Source organism: Heloderma suspectum, chromosome 2, assembly GCF_057233095.1.
Source record: "Heloderma suspectum isolate Gila_16-S chromosome 2, 16-S_ref, whole genome shotgun sequence".
NCBI lineage: Eukaryota > Metazoa > Chordata > Lepidosauria > Squamata > Helodermatidae > Heloderma > Heloderma suspectum.
The window spans coordinates 315139299-315151857 of record NC_139459.1 but is presented as its reverse complement, the minus strand read 5'-3'; the positions used below and the strand labels follow the sequence as shown (position 1 = coordinate 315151857).

The 12559-nt window shown below is 44.8% G+C and overlaps 1 protein-coding gene and 1 long non-coding RNA gene across 14 annotated transcripts in view; one reads left to right on the top strand and one right to left on the bottom strand.

The window, feature by feature from the left end:
- The window catches only part of ITPR1 (inositol 1,4,5-trisphosphate receptor type 1), a 377196-nt gene that overhangs the window by 325255 nt on the left and 39382 nt on the right, over positions 1-12559 (top strand). For 12 of the 13 annotated variants that reach the window (XM_084840316.1, XM_084840314.1, XM_084840319.1 and 9 more), the window contains 3 exons: positions 1811-1950; positions 10231-10396; positions 11695-11855. In XM_084840316.1, coding sequence (XP_084696442.1) covers positions 1811-1950; positions 10231-10396; positions 11695-11855 — 467 coding nt within the window. The remainder of the gene's footprint in view (positions 1-1810; positions 1951-10230; positions 10397-11694; positions 11856-12559) is intronic. The other variant, XR_014788558.1, reaches the window with a different exon arrangement.
- The window catches only part of LOC146354984 (uncharacterized), a 74497-nt gene continuing 72305 nt past the window's right edge, over positions 10368-12559 (bottom strand). The window contains exon 4 of the long non-coding RNA XR_014788559.1: positions 10368-11696. This is a non-coding gene — a long non-coding RNA (uncharacterized LOC146354984). The remainder of the gene's footprint in view (positions 11697-12559) is intronic.

Genomic DNA, 12559 nt, shown 5'->3' with positions numbered 1-12559 from the left:
TTCAGCTGGCATGAACTTCGCGGGGTGGCGGAGGTGAGTGGTCCGTTCCGCCATGGACTCCAGCGGGGGGGCGGATTCTAAGAATCTGGCCTCATTGGAGTCCCTGGTGGAATTCTCCGCCATCCCTACCTTTAACTGGAGGAGGAAGATGTGATGTTGGAAGGCCAGATGAGGACATGGTAGCTGCGCTTGGTAGATTGCTTCCAACCTTCAAAAGGAGACATATGACTCTATTCAAATATATAACACAGAACAGAAACCTTTCTTTATAGAAGATATGCACAATTCAAATCATTCTTCTCCCAGTACTTTAGATTCCTAATCTTTTAGTTCTGGTGTTTTAAATCTGTAGTTTAAATATCTGCATTGCTGCTAGGTTTTATTCTGGTTGCACTGTTATATTGTGGTTTCAAGCTTTTATATTTTAAATTGTTTTATGCTGCACTCTGTAGTAATTTTTGTGAACCACCCAGAGTGCTTCAGCTATTGGGCGGTATAGACATGAAATAAATTCATTCATTCATTCTCAAGGCTACTTCTTCATTTTTGCAAATTCAAGCAGGACATTTTGCTACATTAACTGTGTAAAATAAGAAAAACATATTTTATTATAATTTAACTTAGTGTTTGCATTCTAACCCCCTTTTTCTCTCTGCAGTCCATTATATGTGCTTTTTTCTCTTCATGAAACTCTGGGTGCTTCCAGAAAAAGCTTTTATTGTGTAATTGCCCTGCCTCAAGCATGGAATTTCATGGGGTCCCGACAATGTCGGCTCCCATTTGTAACCCTCCCATATTTCCCACTGCTGCTTCCATCCCTTTTTCTTACCAAAAAATCCTTAAGAAGGAAAAAGACAGAATAGGTGCATAGTGGCTTTGGAAACATCTGTTTGAAAGCACCCCTCCCCACCCTACCCTCCCTACTTCTTTCCTTTCTCTGACCCCATAGCTTGATCAGACACACACATCTGTCTGCAGTACACACTCACCTTTCAGGTTTTTTCCCTAAAAAAACCCACATAACTGTTTCTTTTTGTGCTGAGTTTGCTGGTAAGAGCACACAAGGCTTTTTATTGTCACCCTGAGAGAGTCTCAGACACAGGTGGGCCATGCAGCTCAGCTCATCTGGCTGCAGTCTGCTGGGAAAACTGGCACCAGCTCTGCCATGCACCTCTGACCAAGCCAGTGTAGATGCAATGAGTGGTTATTTGAAATACTCTCAGAGGACCAAAGAGAGGATGAGGCTATAGTTGCCCATACTCCTGCTCCATAGTCACTCTTGTGAGCTTACACATATGCTTCAGAGATGCTCAAATTTCTGTATCAGTCAGGAGAAACTGAGATTTGTACATTGATTTTATATATTTGGATTTGATAGCTACTCTTGAAGCTTCTTCAATTAGAAAAAGGAACATATTCAACATTAATGCTAAGTTTGTTCTGAAGTAAAGCTCCAGACACAATGGGATCCATTCATATTCTAGTGTTAAAGTCATACCTATATTGCTCCCTGTCCTACTTTTTAAAAGTTCTCACAGCTCAGAACATGATGTTTGAGTCCGTATCACAGATGAGAGCAGTTGCCATATTCCCAGTTTGTAGGATTAAAAAAACCACCTTCACAGCATGACATTGTAACCTAGGCGTGGAACTGCAGGAGGGAATAGGAAGCGGGGATATTCCTGTGAACTCATGACTACTTCAAAGTGGCTGGGCATGTTCAAGCAAAGAGGAGAATGTGGAATATGGGTAAGAAATTTTCAAGACCGTTCTGTGTCACAGTGGTGTCCTAACTTGCTGTGTTTAATAGAGCTGTTTTCTGAAGAAGCTGAGGAAGAGGATAAAGAACATACGTGCGAGACATTGCTGATGTGCATTGTTACTGTGCTTAGTCATGGCCTGCGGAGTGGGGGTGGCGTAGGAGATGTGCTCAGGAAGCCGTCCAAGGAGGTAAATTACCACCATATGTGAGATGGGAAATGTGGAGAGAGAGAACCAAATGGGGTTAAAGGTCTAGAAAGGGATCCAAATGCTTTTCCATGGAAAAAACCCTCTTTTACTGCATCAGTCAGAAAAAGCCAAGCAGTGTCATATGCAAAGTTTGAGTATTTGACTGTATTTGAAGGTGCAGAACTGTGTGTGTTTATGTGCTTGCTTGTGAAACTGCTTTTGCAAAATGAATAGGCCCTTGTAGCAACAGTAAGAGAATGTCCATGTTAAAGTTTTTCACTTCTGTTGGCCATGCAGTTGTAGAGGTATGAAATAAAACTACCCTTAAGTAGAAAACGCTGGCCTTGAGTTATAGAAGTTGACAATGTTGTAGTAAGTAAGCTCTATTCTTTGTGATCTCTGTGCATGACACGTGTGATCTCTGTGCCTGCGCAGAGCCTCAATTTGGGAAACTTCTAAAGCTGAGGCATTTTAGGTGGGAACCCTCCCCCACAGCCCCACTGTGCATGCCCCAACAGGCTCCCGCCTAATCCCTCAGTTCTTTGTCAACCACCATTGTGGCAGAACTCGATTGAAGGGACTTCTTGGTCTTTTTTACCTTGCTAAGGAAATTTGTGTTTATTCTTACTTTCTCTTTCTATCATTTTTCGATCTTTCTAGTTTTCATATTTATTTTTCTTTGTGGAATCCTTTGCGATCTTTCCAATCGCATTATGCCCTTGGGTGTATGGCCGTGAAGGCCCCGTTTAGGAAGTGCATCTGTTGTGGGAGCAAACTTCCCCCCACCAATGGGCACTCTATATGTTTATTTTGCTTAGGGGAACCACATATTGTAGAGGCTTGCCATACTAAGCAAGCTGGTAAAAACCGTGCCGACAGACTTAGAGCTTTGGGGAGAAAAACCTCTTAAGGCAGTGAACACTTCAGTAGTGCAAATGGAACCTTCTTCAACTCAAAAGAAGGACAAGAATTAGTCAGAGGGTAAAGCTTTTCAGGCTGATGAAAAGAGACAGTTGGGGGGATCACCAGCGAAATCAGCTCCGGCTCTAACCATAGGCCACCCTGACCCCCCCCACACACACACACACACACTTCAGACCACTCTTTAGCAGCCTTCCTGGCAAAGAAGCTTTAAAAAAGGCACGGATGCCTAAATCCATTGAGGTGAAGAAGAAGAAGAAGAAGAAGAAGAAGAAGAAGAAGAAGAAGAAGAAGAAGAAGAAGAGGTGTCTTCACTTAAAATTCAGCTGTTTATACTGACACCCGCTCCTCTGTTAAACTCGCCAATCCCAATGAGAATTGAGCCTTTGGTATCAATACAGATACCCGTAGCCTCGGTATCAGAGGGTGAGATAGGAGATTCAACACCAGCTAGATACAGACAAGATGACATGGTACTGATGAAAAGAGATGCCCAGTATCACCATTCCCTGAAATCTGTACTTGCTTCTTACCCACGTTGGGATGGAAGGGCACCTGAGCTTTGGTCCCGACTGCATCAGGATAGATCCTGATCTCCTCACTCAGAGTGGGATAGAGAATGGTCACTGCTGCCAAGGCATCATTATGAATGGGATGACTGGAGCTACCATCACCCTTATGACTATTATAGTCATTATGATTACCCAAGCCCTCATTACCAGCACAGATTTCCAGCCACCTCATCTCCTCCTCCGAGAGAACACTTTATGCCTCCGTCTCCACTTTCGAGAGCACTACCTTTGCTTTCTCCAAGAGCAACGCCAAATCAGGTACATCCCTCCCCTCAGTGACTGGTACCAAAGGCTCTGGAACCAATGAAGGTAGTGGAACTGTGACCTCTGTCACTGCTTCCCATACTGTTGCCTTAGTGGGTTGACAAGCCTGATCAAAGGTAGGATTCTTCATTCTCAGTGGCAGAGGACCATCAACCTGATTCTGCCTTCATGTCTTCTGTGGTCTCTTCATCAGTCTCTTCTCCTGAAGGAACAGTGGGCTGTCATGATCCGTCATCCCCCTCAGAGGATATGGGACATTTCTCCAAGCAGATCTTAAGAATGGCACAGTCCCTTGGATTTGAAACTCAACAACCAATTGGAAGACTTAAGGATCTAGTCTTCGACGTCATCATACACACTGAGTGGCAATTGCTTTTCTGCGAACTGTGCTACAGACTGTGCAGCAATCGTGGAAGGCCCCTTCCTCGATGACACCATATCGAAAAGGCTAGAAAGCATGTATAGAGTCTAGGAGAACAGTGCTGGATTATTGTTTACTGACCCTCTGCCAAATTCGGTGATAGTAGAGTCTTTACAGGAAAGATTTCAAAGGATCCATTCTTTCCCTGTGGATAAGGAGGGCAGAAGATTAGATTTGATGGGTGGTCAAATTTATTCATCTGCCTCACTTGGACTCTGAGTCACCACCAAGCAAGCTATGATGGCTCGGTACCAGCTCTTGTATGGGAGAAAGTTGGTTCCCTTTGTAATTACCTCCCTGATGATCAACAGGAGTTAGCTCATGTGTTTCAGGCAGAAGCTACTAAGTTAGTGTGACAACAATAAACACTGCTTGTCATCAGGCAGATTGTAATGCCAAAGCAATGGTTGGAGCCGTAGCACTCTGGAGACATGCCTGGCTGAGATTGGCTGGACTCACACAGGAGACATGCTCCCACATAGAGGACCTTCCGTTTGATGGAGAAGGATTATTTAATTCTAAAACAGATGAGGCAATGGACACCATCTAGAAAGCCAAAACTACTGCATGAAAGATGGGTCTTTCCAAGGCACAGCCAGTCTTTAAAGAACGCCGCTGGTACCGTCAACAGATTTTTCAGCACTCTAGGCCCCAGACCGATTGCCAGTCACACCAACAGCCCCCACAGCAGCAGAGGCACCAATTTTCAGCTTCATCAAGATTCCAGGCTTCTTGCAGGCAGAGTGACTTTACAAAGAAACAGCGACTTTGACTTTTACCCTCTGTTACACCCTCCTTCTACAATCCACCCTTCGCGGTTCGGTTCCCATCTCACCCATTTCCTCCCGGCATGGGAGTCGATAACCTATTCCTGGGTTCTAGCGATCATCAGGGACGGGTATAAAATGAAGTTCAACACCCTCCCTCCTTTTTCAGGCATTTGATCTACAGCTCATCCCAAGTGCTCCTCTCTGAGATAGACACATTATTATGGAAGGGCATGATCCAGCCTGTTCCCCTTCAGGAGATGCACAGGGGGGTTCTACTCCTGATACTTTACAGTGCTGAAAAAGGATGGGAGGCTTCATCTGATTTTGGACCTCAGGGGAATCAATTTCTTCCTTTCAACCAAGAAATTCCATATGACAACATTATCCTCAATTCTGCCCCTGCTAAAAATAAGAGATTGGTTCACAGCGATCAACTTGAAGGATGTGAATTTCCAGATCGGCATCGAGGAGTTCAGCCAGCGTTTCTTCGGTTTGCAGTTGGCAGTCACCCCTACCAATTCTGGGTCCTACCATTCAAGCTCGCTACAGCACTACAAGTGTTTAAGAGTATATGACTGTGGTGTGTGCCCATCTCTGCATGCAAACGGTGCAAATATACCCCAATGTCGATGATTGGTTTCTGGTGGCACAGTCCAAACAGCACCTGCAACACCATCTTCACAGACCATTAGTTCTCTTGGAAACCTTGGGTCTGTGCGTCAGTCTTGAGAAGTCAATCTTGTACCCAGTTCAAGTCATCCAGTTCAGAGGAGTCTTGATAGACTCCTTATCGGGATGGGCCTTTCTACCTCAGGGCCATGCGTCAGTCCTAGCACAGTTAGCAAGGGATGTTCAATCTCTCAAGATGGTGAGGGCAATTACTGTTCAGAAGCTGCTTAGACTGATGACGGTGACAACAGTACTAGTGCCTTTTGCCCGGCTCCGAACAAGATTCCTACAGAACTGCTTTATAAAACTATCCAAACTAAGACACAATGCTTGAACAGTCAAACTACACCTCCCATCTGCTATAACAGCAGCCCCATCTACATGGCCTTGTAGGCCCCTTCCAACCCTACTATTCTATGATTCTATGGCACCGCTTTCACCCCCAACCCTGTCACAAATGCACAGCATTTCAGCTTCGAAGTATTCTGGTGGTATACACTTGCGGTTTACTGCGCCCTTCCCTAACAGACTCCGCCATGCCCTTTTTTTTTGCCATTATACTTAAATGCGCAGCTGTGCAGTCCCGTGAGTGTGGGGGTGCAACACTTCAGTGGCTGTTTTGTATTTTAGGGGCTCTGTTGTGTCTTTCTGTCCCACGTTAGGTAAAAATTGAGTGGTTTGTGCTCCTTCATTTCCACACCATCTGTTTGTCAGTTCCCCAGCCTGAGACTCTCATGTTGGTTCGCACTCACAAGCATGAGCAGTATGTGCTACCCATTGCTCCAAAATGGTGGCCGGAGTGATGTTGGTCCTCCCCCAAGACTCCCCCCCCCCCGGCCCTTGGGCACTAAGTCCAAAAGCAACCGTTGCAAAGATATGAAGCTGCAAAAATGTGCAAAAGTGTGATTAAATAGATGAAAATGCATCTCTGTGCCTCTGTAACTGCGCAGCTGTGAAGGCATGGGGGGAGTGAAGGGGCGTCACAGAGCAACACAAACACTACGCATGCCTACAATATGCCCACTAGGGATGTACGAAAGTCACTTACCTTTTTGAAGGGTGACATTTGCGATGGGGGGGAGGCGCTCCATCCCTCCTCCCGAAATTCTCTCCGGCCGCAGCCAGACATCCGGCCGCTGGGCAGCCTGCACAGGGACGCAAATGGCAGCTGCCGTAGCCGCCACCATTTGCGTCCCTGTATTTTGCCGTAATAGGCTACGTAAATATTTGCATAGCCTATCCCGGCAAAAACAAAACAAAAAAGCGAACGCAAATGGCGGTGGCTACGGCTGCCGCCATTTGTGTTCCCTTTTGGGGGGGGGGCCATGATAGGCTACGTAAATATTTATGTAGCCTATTGCGGCAAAAGAGAGGGGCACAAATGGCGGCCATTACGCCATTTGCACCCCTCTCTTTTGCCGTAATAGGCTACGTAAATATTTACGTAGCCTATCACAGCCAAAAAAAAGGGAACGCAAATGGCGGCCGCTGTAGCAGCTGCCATTTGCGTTCCCTTTTTTTTGCCGTGATAGGCTATGTAAATACTTACACAAATGGCGTCCCTGCGTTAGCCGTGATAGGCTACGTAAGTATTTACATAGCCTATCACGGCTATAATGAAGAAGCAAATGGCGGCCGCAGTTGCGGCCACAGCCACCATTCACAAAGCAGTGCGAACAGCAGCAGGCAGGTGTCCCGTTTCGCGCGCCTTTCGCGGGGTGGGGGGGCTTCGTTCTGCCACAGATTTCGGGGGCCGAATGCACTGCCATTCGGCCTCACCGAGATCTGTGGCAGAATTCTCTGACATCCCTAACTCCCACACAAAATGTGAAGTCGGTTTGGGGAAGGGACAGACTGCTTGCAACCGTGGGAAACCCGCAGAAAACCAAAAACATCTCAGCAAAACACCTCCTTGGAAATCCACATTTTCCAGGAGAAAACCACGGATGGTTGCAAAGTGGCGTCTGCGCCATCTAATCAAAAGGACCTCGACTCGCACCCGCCCTGGAGTAAAAGGCTCTGGAGTAAAAGGTAGATGGCCCCAGAGCCCCTATGGTGGTGGACTGCAAAAGGCAATCTTCTAAGAGGGATCTCTTTCCAGCAGCCTATGCCTACAATGATGGTCACAACGGATGCCTCTCTTATGGGCTAGGGGGCTCAAAATCCAAGGAATCTGGTTGAAAGCAGAGGCTTCCAATCATATCAATTTCCTGGAGCTTCTTGGAGTCAAGATGGCATTAAAGGCTTTTGATCCTGTGCTTCACAATCGTCGGATTCAAATTGCATCAGACAATACGACGGTCATCTTTTATTTGAACAAACAAGGTGGGACACGTTCCACGCTACTTGTCCGTCAGACTGTGCAGATCCTAGACTGGTGCATTGCTTGGAGAATTGGCATAACTGCAATTTACATTGCAGGCAAAGACAATATTTTGGTGGACACTCTCAGCCGCTCTTACCAGGCCTCCCAGGAACAGGAGCTGAAATCAAGTGTTTTCGCTGGTGGGGACATCCTTCCCTAGACTTATTTCTGACAGAGGACAATGCAGTGTGCAAGAGTTTTTTCAGTCAAGTGGGCAGAGTTGCTGCCTCACTGGGAGGTGTGTTTGCCTGTGTGTGGACTGGACACCTTCTTTATCATTTCCCACCCTTCCTGCTCATAACTCGAGTGGCCATGAAGATAAGCAGAGACCGCATGAATTGGATCCTAGTTGTTTCATGGTGACCACAGCAACCATGGTTTGCATGCCTCCTTCATCTCTCCAAAGGGAACTGTCTTCACTTCCCATCAATACTGAGCCTGATCTCCAGGAGCAGAGGTCAGGTTCAGCATCCAGATCTACTCACCTTGCGCCTCATGGCATGGAGAATTCAACACCGCACATACTAGACATTCCTTCGACAGTTCAGATGGTCCTTGAAGCAGCTAGAAAGCCAGCTACTAGGAGATCATATGCAAAGAAATGGGAAAAGTTTTCTGTGTTTGCTGGTGACCATGACTTTGATCCTGTTAAATGTTGAATTCTGCAGATCCTGGGATTTTTGTTCTGCAGATCCTGGGACTGAAGTACTCCTCCCCTTACTTTTATTTCGCTGCAGTTTCAGCATCACATTCTCTAGTGGATAGTTCTTCTGTTTTTTCATACCCACTTGTTTGTTGTTTTCTAAGGGGCTTTAGAAATAGAGCATCCCCAGTGAAGGACCCAGTTCCCACATGGAGTCTGTCGGTGGTACTGCATGCACTCACCAAAAAGCCATTTGAACCTCTCGCCAAGACAAATCTTCATCTGCTCTCACTTAGCGGTCATCACCTCTGCTTGCCATTCTGGAGAGCTGTGTGCCCTTAGGGTGGACCCACATTATCTGGTCTTTCACAGGGATAAGGTGGTGCTCCATCCTGATGTTGCCTTTTTACCCAAGGTTGTATCAGACTTTTATCTTAGTCAAGATGTGGTCTTGCCTGCTTTTTTTGCCGCTCCTATGACACCTGTTGAGTCAGCTCTACATATTCTTGATATCTCAAGAGCCTTGGCATTCTATAAGGCTAGGATGGAGCCATTTAGGTTATCTCCATGCCTGTTCGTATGCTATGGAGGTCATAGGAAAGGTTCTCCTGTATCTTCCCAGTGGATAGTGTCATGGGTAGTACAGACTATTAAACTTGCCTATGAGTTAGTGGAACTGGAGTTGTTGGGGCAAGTTAAAGCGCACTCTACGAGAGCAGTGATAACTTCTGTGGCATTTGGAAGAGACTTATGCAAGGCAGCGACATGGTCGACCCCTTCCACATTCATAACGTACTACTGCCTCGATGTTTGAGCTAGAGAGGACTGCTCTTTCAGGGGTACAGTCTTGTCAGAGGTTCTGCAATAGGACACCAACTCACCTCCTTGTGAGTAAGCTTGGTATTTGCACATATGTGTAATGCACAGAGACCACGAAGAAGAAAGTCAGGTTGCTTACCTGTAATGGGTTCTTTGAGTGGGCATCTGTGCATTCACACAATGCACCCACCATTCCCCGCTTCAGTGATAATATCGATATGGATGTTGGTACTGAGGTTCACTCAGTTTGAAGAGAGCCACAATGGGCGGTCTCTTTAGAACTGAGGGATTAGGCAGGAACCCATTGGACCACGCACAGTGGGACAGTGAGGGGGGGTTCCCACCTAAAATGCCTCAGCTTTAGAAGTTTCCCAAATCAAGGCTCCGCGCAGGCACAGAGCCCAAATGTGTGAATGCACAGATGACCACTCGAAGAACCCCAGTTAACTTACAGGTAAGCAACCAGACTTTACCTGTGCAAGCACTTCCCCGCAAGTCTATTCCTTTTGCTACCTGTGACTTATGAGCTCCGTTAGGTCATGCAAAGAGTTTCCTGTGAACCATGACAGTTAATACTTGCAGTAGCAGAACTACTGTAATAACATTTCTACACTATTGACGTGCTAGAGCTGTAGTTATTAGTATGTAAGCGGACCACCCTCCCCAATAAAGGCCAACCCCCCCACCACACACACATCTATGTATTCAGTGGCCACATTATTTTAGTTCTCAAGTTATGTCCTTCTTAATATCATTCCTCTTTTCCTTCACATCACGCACTATTCCTTCCACCATGGCCTTCTATATTCCAGATTTGTTAATCGTTTGTATTTTAGGAACCTCTTTTTGCTGCAAGAGTGATCTACGACCTTCTCTTCTTCTTCATGGTGATCATTATTGTCCTCAATCTGATTTTTGGTGTTATTATTGATACCTTTGCTGATCTCAGAAGTGAGAAACAGAAGAAAGAAGAAATTTTAAAAACAACATGCTTTATTTGTGGTAAGTATAAAACTAGCAGCTGTACTGTACCAGTCAAATACAGGAATATAAGAAACAATAATGATGTATGGCTTTGTTAGTGGAAGCAACATTCCTTCTCCATCACCTGATGATGATGGTTCTTATGTCTAACCTCTGTTGTATAATCAGCAGAAAGCTTCTTAGTACTTCCTTTTTTTACAAAGAAAGAAAAATGAAATCCTTAACAAGAAAAAATGGTTTATATTTATGGGTGAATCTGAATAACTGGTCTATTTCATGTAAGATACATGAATTTGGTAGGGAGGCTGCCCGTTCCTGGTTCACAGGTGTTTAAATCTGTATTATGGATGCACTGCTTGTTGAGGAAGGATTCCTCAGAGTGAGGCATTGGGTGATCTGGACACTTCGGAGAGCCCTGCCAGTCACTTTCTTGCTGGCAGGAAAGCAGCTTTCCTCAGAGCAAGGTATTGTGGGCATGGTGACTCTGCAGACGACCTGTGCCACAGCATAGGAAGATCTTGCACTGCTGCTGTCTGGATACTGTCGGAAACATTTTTTTATTCTCTGTTTTGAAATATTGCTGAAAGCCAGTGGTTCTAATCCAGCTACAGTTTGTGTGTGTCTAGTCACACAGAATTTTAGCAGTGAGTCTGCTGTATAGGCACACTCACTGCGTTTTGATCAGATGTACATATTTCTCCCTTCAACTGAGTTCAGGGGAAACCTGCTCTTTCTGCTTACCGCAGAAATGGAGCTGAGAGAAAACAACAGAGCAGCTCATTATTGTTTGCATGTATGTACACATCCTTGCTTGTGTTCAAATCTCATTAAAACCAATGAGACACATTGTTAACAACTCATTTTAGTGCCCATTGATTGAATTGAGACCGTGCAACTAATGTTAATGACTGGGACTGTAGTATCTAAGATAGTAGTATCTTCGATATCTATTTTACTTTAATTTCTCATGCTCCTGGCTTTGCACAGTAGGATACAATCAGAAGCGCACAAGCACTTACGTGTCAGTGATGAAAGGTAAACCATGCAGCCCACTTTTGCAAGACTGTCCTCCTCGCCCATGTGGACAAATGACAGAGCCATGCAAATGGAAGCTCTTGATAGACTTTGACTGAAGGGAGCAGATGCCCTATACAAATGCAATAAATCCCCAAAATAAAGGTGGGGAAAATAACCCATTTCAGTAATTTCTCAATAGCTGTCATCTTCAATGTGTTTTCCTCATTGTGAAGTTGGAGGTGATGCTCTTCCACTTTAAAAGCCTAAACATGATGATTGGGCTGCATTTTCCCCCTTAGGTCTGGAAAGAGACAAGTTTGATAACAAGACGGTCACATTTGAAGAGCATATTAAAGAGGAACACAATATGTGGCACTACTTATTCTTCATTGTCTTAGTCAAAGTAAAGGATTCCACAGAATATACAGGACCTGAAAGCTATGTAGCAGAAATGATAAAGGTGAGTTGGGCATACTGTCCCTGAAACAGGGTGCTTCCAGACACCTTTGCTTTTGATTCTCTATATGCAAATTCGATTTGTACCATTATGTAAGGTTTGAGGGAAGTGGTGGTGGGGTTGGGGGACAAAACAATCCCAAGAAATTAAACTAGCCTAGTATGTTTTCGTTTTATTGGTTAAACATGCAGAAGGCATTCAAGGGTGATAAATGGATTGAATATATAGTTCCTTATCCGGATGATTTTAAAAACTCTGGTACTCTTTATCAATATAATGAATAAATGAATAATAAATGAAATGTATACATCCTAGCCCCTATCCAGTGGCTATAGTGTGAGATTCTGTCAGTATTTAATGGATATCCGTTGATGTGCTCTTTTGGTGCTAGAAAGGTGGAATGCACATCCTATAATGATTTTAAAAGCAAAGGTTTGTAGTGGGCATTATTACAAGGAGATGGATAGCCTCTTCTTTTAGTTTCTTTTTCTCTTGAAGGGTATAGTGGAGAGTGTTGTTCCTCCGACAGTCTAATAATTTGTTTTCACAGTTCAAAAAAATCAGAAAATGTCATGTGCGTGGCAAAAGCAAAACCTGTTTTCCTTATGATCAACAATGTAATAGACACTATCCAGTCAGTGTCTGTGACACATTTACAAACCAATTTCACACAGCACTGCAAATTTTGGTAGTAGAGGGGAGGATAA